Genomic DNA, 8971 nt, shown 5'->3' with positions numbered 1-8971 from the left:
AACCACTTTATATTTTGTGTCATAGATACTCTAGTTTCCTAAAGACATCCAAACAGCCCCTAATCGTTTGTTTGGAAAGTGTAAAATGTGGTCCCTAGTCAAAAGATCATATTGGTTGGAATTATTTTTTATTATTTTTTCCTGATTTTAATGTCAGCTTTCTCCTAAAATCATATCTTTTTTCTATGAAATCACTTTACAAACCACATCAGCATATGAAATCACTTTACACTATTTTCATAACTACAAACAAACAATTAAAAATGATGAAAGCTGACATTGTGACCCATTTTTTTATAATTTCCATTTTTTTACATGGTAAAAACATATAACCAAACATCCCCGTAGTCTCGAAGCTGTTGAAGAAGCTCGACGGTCAACAGAAACGGTTGAAACGGATGGGTACTTTCGTCAACAAAAATTAGACAAACGAGATCGTTATGGGCCGATTTGGGAAGTGGGCGCTCAGATGGGCCAAACCCAATATTAGAGCACGCCAGACTCAGTAACGTGTGTATTTATTGGTTTTGTTGCCTAGAAACCCACGTTTTACCCCTACTTATTTTAAAACCCCACTTCCAGAATCACTTAAACCTAGATTCTTCCAAATGAATTAATTCCCAAAATGGACTTTGTATTTACATTATTGTTTTGCTGTAATTTGCTATATTTTTTCAGTAATTTACTATATTTTGCTGTAACTTGTTGTAAATCAAAATGTTGGAAAGCAAACTATAATTACCCTTAAACAAAGCAAGCTATAATTAAAAATATGGATTTTTTTTCCTCCTAGAAACCACATTTAAAATGAGGCACTATAGGAAACCACATTGGTATGTCAATTAACACATAAATGACCTTCAAAGGGGATTTGTGTCACAATCAATGGCCTTGAATCACTTTTTCAGCCTACTGAAAATCTGAAAAAACCTTAAAAGCTCACGTTCAATACATATGACTTGTATCCTAAGTAAATCTAAAATTTAACTAAATAGGTTATGTGCCTTGAACATGTACTTTTTAAGGTGATCGATTAGGGGCCGAGCTAGTAAGCAAAGGGTGGTGTCACAACCCTAAATCATATAATTAAAGAAGGGTGCGTAAATTTATCAAGCAAAATGATACCCCCAACTCCTTTGAGTAGTGAGTAGTAACCTGTTAACTTTTAATGGGCCAAACCTAAACGTAAATAGCCCCAGGACCCATTAACTTAAATGATCCAATTCACCACATATCAAAGAGCTACCCTTAATTTTGAAAAAGAAAATATACATAAGTTCACACTAGAAATGATATTTAGGGGTATTTGCTTATTTGAATGACACTATTATGCAACGATCCAAATAAAAAGACACGTAGGAATCAACTGTAATTGTATTTAGTTAAATATATTTTGTATCTCATTAATTAAAGTTCCTGATTACATTGAACGATAGAGAAGAATTAGTAATATCGTCTGCTTATATTACTGCGACACTACTATTATGAATTTTTGGCTCGGTCACTATGATTGATTGCTCCTTTTAAAAGTGGTTTATATATTAATTGACACTTAAAGCTGATCTCTTTATAATTATCCTATTTTGATTGTGGTTCTAGAGGGGGAAAATCATAATAATAACTAAATAGTATTTTAGTTTAAGAGTGATTTTAGAAGCGAGCAGGTTTCAAAATAACAATAGCCTTGAAACTGTTTAGAGGCATCATGTGTTTCGAGATAGGAACCAAAATCTCTCTAAAAAGGAGATTTAAAAAAAAAAGAAAGATACGGGCCAAAATGCTTTAAAAGTGTACTGCAGGTATCATCAGTGTGGCAGCGTGCCATAAATTAAAATGAGCTGGACTCAATCGACAAAAGCCTTGAGTGGACGTTCACAGATAAAGAAGAGATGAATGTGGGCTCCTGAGTTTGGTGAGTCCAGTAAAACACAAAGGCTACAACTGTAGTAGTTATCATTGGCTACTACTGTATACACAAAGCACATGTTTGGCAGTAGGTGTCCTTGAGTTAAGACTGAGAGGCACAAACTTGCATTGTAGCTCAACCTCTTCCCAAAACATAGTCGTGACAGTAGACCCATATATTTAAGAAACTTACCAACTTCCTTTTCAAATAGGAAATAATTATCACTCCAAGGGTATAGAATGGTACATATATACATATATGATGTAGGATAGGAGATGTCAGTTCGTTTAACAAAATGAGCTATCAAAAATAAGACCTTGGCGACAAATAGAACGGGCTTCACCAATAATAGTCTACCTTATGAATTGTTACATTTTTCTCTAGATCATCAGCTGTCCAGCTAATAAATACAACGCATGCGTTGAGTGGATTAGTTAATGATAATTACTATCAAATTTCAAACAAGCAAAGCTAGTTTTTTTTGAGTGAAAATAGGGATTTCCCTATCAATATATTACTGAAGCCCAAGGTGGGATGGAACAAAAATGATATCTACTACTGATTCAGGCTGCTGCTCCGAGGTGGAGAACAAGACCAAATCAGTAGTGGATGTCAAAAGGAGAGATTACAAAAGTCAACCAGAAATGTACAGTATAAGTCACTCTAAAACAAAAGAGAAAAAAACTAGGATGTTAACTGCTGCACCAAAATAACCCACAACGATAAGAGCAGGAACCAACTTGGGGGGAAACGGTTCAAGGCGACGAGTTGCTGTCCTCGCTTGATTCAAGGATATCTGAGAGCCCAACGTCGAGGCTTGTTAACATACACTCTCTCTTTTTTGCACCAGTCAAGATTCCCATTGTTGGTCATGGCTCAAGATGATTAAAATATTAATTTTGATTATTAGTTCTAGTTGCATGTTGTCCGGGTCTTGGTATTGTTTTACCAAATGCATGGGGTTGACGACCAAGGCTTTTTAGTGGTTTATTACTTACCGTTCAAAGCAAAGTTCAGACTTCAATGTCTCACAGAGATTTGAACTCATCTATCACCTACGAGTCCTACCCTACAGTATTTATTATTGTGTTTATGGATTACCAACCTCCATAACTTTTTTAAATTCCCAGGCAGTTGGCTAATCAATAAATTGAAGATGAAAACTGCATCATATTCATGTACATTTAATACGTAGGTACCTTCATCTCCAAGCAAATCTGTGTCAAAAGTTATTGTACCCCTTAAATAATTATTTTAATTTATGACTTTTCAGTCCTTTACAACTACATCCATATTACTTGCACACGATAATATGAGAGCTATATGTCTTAGAGCATCTCCAACAGCTTCCCCAAAATTTTCTCCAAAATGAAGAAACAAAAGTCATATTCTCCAAATTATTTTTGCTCCAACTCCAACAGCTTCCCCATTTTGAAAAATCGCATTTATTACAATAATAAAGCTCTCCCCAAAAATTTGAAGAATGCTGCAGATTTGGGGAAGGCTCCCTATTTTTTCTCCTCCTTCCCTATTTTGGAGAATGGGATGGGGAATCTGTTGGACAAAAAAAAAAAGCTCTATATTCCCTAAAATTGAGTATTTCAAGAAGATGGAGAAGTTGTTGGAGATGCTCTTACTAGACTTTGTTAACTTCAGGGTTGTCAACTCTAAGTGTGTAGATTATTTCTTTAGCTGTCTAGAACTGCTACTCACTTAAAAAATGAGTGCCTTGTATGTAGAAATTCTGAAGGAAATAGGTTAATTACACACAGAGTCATTTGTTTATTCACAAGTTTCCTGTAACTGAGAGAAGTGGTCGGCAAATTAATTGATGGAGAGAACTTACTTAAACAAATTCTGAACTTGAACTTCAGTGAATAGATTCAGTATATATACCTAATTTTAAGAGCATATAATAACTCCTAATCAACAGTAATTAAAGGAATTATCAGTTTGACTTCTGTGGTTTTTTGATAGTATCTATAGTTATACACTCTTCTATACTAATTAATAAAGGAAAGATACGCCAGAAACCATGGTATATATTCACTATATATCTTTTTCGAAATTTACATACTCCTCCCTGAAAGTTGTACAATATACTCAATCATCTGTTAATAACAAAAAAAACCCGAAAGTTAATGGTAAAATAAAATCAATAACCCTCACCAAAAAGAATCTCTTAAATTTCTAAGGACATCTCATACATCTTCCAGGACCCCCATAATAGAAATAATTCCCCCATACTCTATTTACCCCTCCTTGAATGCTATAACAACTTGAATGATCAGCCAAGAGCTTGAGATTTGAACAAGGGATCAAGTTATTATCCCAATCAACAACTTGTAAATTGCGAAAATAGGCCGCTCGGCGAAATCCTTCATTTGCAAAATGACCACTTCCCATTTGAGTGGAAGTATGGACTCCTGAAGATCTAGAGTTCACAATTTCTCCGCCAAATTGAACCATGCTTGCATGTTTTGCTAAGTGATTGAACAAGGATGAAGGCCAGTAGCCTACTAGTAGACCTGAGCCAAATTCTAGCCACCAATGTCCATGCTTCGGATCCTAAACATGGAACAGACCAATTACAAATCAATTAAGTTCTAACTGTATGTTTCTATTGAAGAAAATACTAGCTTAAGAAGGGTAGTTTGCATATAACTGATTGTTCAAACTACCATTTAGACATTCTCCACAGGTTCACAAATCAATTAATTTCATGATTTGAAGTATTTAACATGTAACCACTTTTATCGTGAAATTATCGTGCCTAGTTGATTAACGTTAAATTAGAACTATCACTATTATTTTCACCCATTAATAGCGGATAGACCCCTGTACTATCACCAAATTGAACTTACGTACTATGCCTCTTGTTATATTGTTGTAGACCGAGTGAATTTCTTATCCTCTTACGGGGTCAGTAGATTTTCACTACTCCGTAAGCTCTTTCAGCCAGGGTGTCTATCTACAACAATAGAACTACATGGGCAGTAAGTTCAATTTGACGATAGTACAGGGGGTTCTATCTGCAATTAACCCTTTCTAAAGTTACAGGGTCCATGTTATGGAATTATGTTTATTTATTATTATTATACTTTTAGATATATCATGTTATGAAAATAAGTTGCGAATTTACATCTTCAAACATTGACAAAAAACCAACAGATTCATATTGCATGGTCCCTAAAGTCTCCACCGCGAAAAAGATTGGTGCAGGCTCCTTTTTTTTTTGTGTACCATCATCATATATGCTTCATCCTTTTGGTTGTATAACTTCTTAAGTGGCAACCACTATCCATGAAGTATCAGATCCATCGGTAGTACTATAAGTGGAACCTACATATGACAGTTTGTTGGAGCTATTCATTTTATAGTTAGCGTGAAGATGGCATATTATTGATGAGACAGTATTAGAATCATTGCTAGCGGCACTATGCAGCATGTTTTAAGCATAGAGCAACCTTGTTGACGGATGTATGCATCATTTGATTCTAAGCGATCAGGTGTGATTTATTTCTCAAAATTGGGGGTTATCATGTTAATGTTCAGGGGCTAGATTTTAGCCCGTGCGTGAAAGTTTGGTGAATGTTAAAGTAAGAATCTGTCCTCTAAGTTTTAATTATTGCCGATGCAAATTTTGACTTTGTTTGGAGCTCATTACAAACACATGCAAATTCTTTGACATTTTTAGATTCTTAAATTTAGTTCCTCTAACCATTACACCAAAACTCCGAAGTTATGGTGAGGATCAAGGATTATAGTTTTATATTAATTCTAACATGCCCCCGCAGGTTGAACGTACTTTTTTATGGGTCGAAACCTGGACTCACGTAGCGGTGTCAATTTTTAGAAAATCCGCATTTAATTCGTGACCGGTGGGATTTAAACCTGGGTTGCTCTGATACCATCTTAAATTTAGTTCCTCTAACCATTACACCAAAACTCCGAAGTTATGGTGAAGATTAAAGATTATAGTTTTATATTAATTCTAACATAGATTTTTATGAATTAGGCATGCGGCGAGCTCTGATGCCGGTATGCAAATGTTAAAAGAATGCTAGTCACAAGATGCATTGTGTATCTGTAACGTCTGGCATATGGCATGCTAGAACTTTGCTCAAAGTCAAATAAAACATCCTCAGGAAATTAATCTAATGACGCACGTTGTTTTCAACGTCATAAACCGCTAGTATCTTATGATTAAGATTGCTCAGCTTGAAATTACCTTCCATATTAAGAGACTGATATCAAATTGGCCACCATTAAATCTTGATCTGGGGGAGATAGCTGCTCCAATAGCGATTTTATTGTTTGTTTGGACAAAGCCTGAACACAAGAGATTGTAGCATCCAGTTTCTCGATATGCATCACTCTGTACGATTTTGACAAATATGCAGGTATTATAATAAGTACTCCTAAAATAACCATTATTAAGGAGATTAGAAACAATTGACGAAGAATAAAACATTCTACTTACCGTCCAATAAGTAAAGAACCTAGGAAGGTTATCACCATATAATTGTGGGCTAACCTGTAAACATAGTAGCAGATCCCTTAGGTCAAATACACTAGTTTTATTTTATGTTTAGCTAATATAGAAATATATTAACTGTCATTAATATTTTCAAAGTTTTTCACGGTCACATTTAATTGAAGCTTGACTAAATTTTAAGGTTGATTTGTCAACGGCGAGTACAATACAAGTACTTTGTGCATAATTTAGGCAAACATAAATTATATAAAAACTATAATTTCCTAATCACCTGCCAACCAGCTTCAATGGTGTTGAGATCACCCCCAAACGATCCTGAGATCACCCAAATTTGTGATAAACTGAACTCAGAAGGAGTGGTCACCCGCGGTGCCCAAATATTTAGACTAGCCTTTGCCCCATAGTACTGATTTCCACTTACATAACCAACTGCATGCTGCATCCAGAGTATAGATAAAATGTCATGTGCAAGTAAAAAAAAAATTAGTCAAGTTTCAATTTATAATTAACTTAATTAAGTCTGAAATTCTCAGTCCCTTCTCTGCATACTTGGATGCTAACTAATCTTTCTTAAACAACTTAAACTTCTCTAAGTTAGGCCAACTAAAATATAAGACACAACTAAGCCTTCAACAAACAAATTAAGTAGTTGAGTCAAATGCAAGTTTTTAACAAACACTTAACAACTAACTACTAAGATATGGACTTTTCATGTTTTACAAAATATTTTGTGTTTAGGCTCTGATTAATCCTTATTTGGTAAATGGAGCTACAACCGACAACAATGGTGAAAACTATATTGAAATTTGAGGACTACAATGTAGCTACTCAGACATTGACGTATAGGGCCTGTTATTAATTTCAGGGATGTAGGGGGCCCACGTTTCAGCCTTATATTTATGGAATCAGTATTTTCCATTAAGGTTAATAAAAGTACTATGCATTAAGCAAACATATCCAAAATTTCCCCTAGATACCCATTTCATTAAGTTCATATTTTGCAGATAAACTTATAAAAAATATTCATAAAACACTTTTGAAATCTAACCTGTAATATTTTGAAGGGAAACAAAGCCGCTATGATCTAGGATGAAAAGCCTTTTAAAATCTCAGAAACAAAACAAAATTAAAAGTTTTCAGAAATGTAGTCACTAGTGCTAAAGTTGGTGGAGTGGAAGAATATGATTTATGAAGCCAACACAAATATTTTGGATAGTGTTTGATGATGTTGTATTATTCTTTCGTGTCTAGTTATAAGGAAGAGGAATAAGTGCTAGCTTAATCTCAATGATAAAAAAAATAAATAAATAAATTTGGAGAGAAGGTTTAGAGGTAAATACCTCATGGCCACTGCCAGAAGAATCTCTCCTAACTCTGGCTAATTTCCTCCCAAATCTCCTAACAGAGCTCGCTCTCAAAATATCATCTTCTGTAGTTCTTCTAACAGGAACGCTTCCCTCTGGACAAAACTCACCAGAATCTCTCCACATTTGCAAACTCTCAACCATTTCTTCTGTAATTGACTCGTTGCTTTTAGGCCTCTCTGGTGGATCCTGCAACCAAAAAAAGAAAAAGAAAAAACAAAAAAAACATTAATCCTTCAGTTCTCTAAAAAAAACCCATAACCAAAAAATAATTCTAAACACACCAATGGCCTTTGTCCTCTTAATTTAGGGTGATCAAATGCTGGTTGAAGATGAGAAGCAACACAATCAATAATATCACCATCTGGGCTCTGTTCAAAAAAGAAAATTTGATGAGAAATATTAAGTTTACGATGACATAAATAAATTACATGAGAGAGAGAGATGTAGAGTACCTGAATTGTCTTTAGAGAAGGCTTATTGATTTTTTTAAGATGTGCTCTTATTCTCCTTAGCTTGAGGAGCTCTTTTGCAGGTTTGAATTCAGTGGAGTTTTTGGCTTGTGAAGCCAAGGAGCAGGAGGCAAGGAGAAGGAAACCAACAAAGAAAGTAATGATTGGAACATTAGAAGAAGCCATTTCTGAAGAATTTTGGTGTGTTGATCCCTCTTCTAGAGCTATGTCTACCACTGTCTTTATCTGTGGACATTGGTGTAGTTGTCTTCTTGCTGTGTGAGTCTCATCATATTTTTGGACCCTCTTGCCTTATTAAAAACTTTGATTTAATCAAGCTCTCGCTTACTAATGAGCTTTTGTCTTTAACCACACTAACTACAATTTCATAGAATTAAACCCACACCAACTCTCACCATTTCCAAAGCTTAGTCTGCTCAATATATGAAAAAAAAAGCATAGAAGCCTGATAAAAATGAGTTAATTGTGGATAGACCCCTTTAACATTGCCACATTGCGAATATGCTCGCTGCACTTCTATTGTTTGTGAATATGGCCCCCGTAGTTGAATGAGTGGATGAGAATAAGTCATCTCACTATCAAACACAAAAGTTTGTGCTTAGTACCAAGTTCCTCCATTTCTCTTATCGAACTTTTTGGTTTTTTCTGTTTTTTTGGATGATATAATAGGTCAATCATTTGCTTCATTAGTTCCAACCGTGGCAGCTGCGGAATCTGGTATTGGATCAGC

General features: G+C 35.0%; 1 protein-coding gene across 1 annotated transcript; it reads right to left on the bottom strand.

The window, feature by feature from the left end:
- Positions 3961 to 8643, bottom strand: LOC109844921. Its single transcript, XM_020414094.1, has 7 exons — positions 8224 to 8643; positions 8053 to 8139; positions 7745 to 7957; positions 6676 to 6840; positions 6390 to 6443; positions 6138 to 6284; positions 3961 to 4474 (listed from the first exon to the last, which is right to left on the bottom strand). The coding sequence occupies exons 1-7, from the start codon at positions 8404 to 8406 to the stop codon at positions 4097 to 4099; spliced, it is 1227 nt and encodes a 408-aa protein (XP_020269683.1). The 5' UTR covers positions 8407 to 8643; the 3' UTR covers positions 3961 to 4096.

The sequence above is a fragment of the Asparagus officinalis genome, chromosome 6 (assembly GCF_001876935.1).
Source record: "Asparagus officinalis chromosome 6, Aspof.V1, whole genome shotgun sequence".
NCBI lineage: Eukaryota > Viridiplantae > Streptophyta > Magnoliopsida > Asparagales > Asparagaceae > Asparagus > Asparagus officinalis.
This window is presented reverse-complemented; position numbering and strand designations above follow the sequence as displayed.

What these genes read in the sequence shown, in the direction of transcription:
- LOC109844921 (XM_020414094.1), bottom strand. Translation starts at nt 8,406, where the DNA reads ATGGCTTCTTCTAATGTTCCAATCATTACTTTCTTTGTTGGTTTCCTT. An exon ending in TAAGAGGACAAAGGCCATTG is followed by an intron (nt 7,958 to 8,052) that starts GTGTGTTTAGAA and finishes TTTTGGTTGCAG; the next exon opens with GATCCACCAGAGAGGCCTAA. An exon ending in CTTCTGGCAGTGGCCATGAG is followed by an intron (nt 6,841 to 7,744) that starts GTATTTACCTCT and finishes CTCTGGATGCAG; the next exon opens with CATGCAGTTGGTTATGTAAG.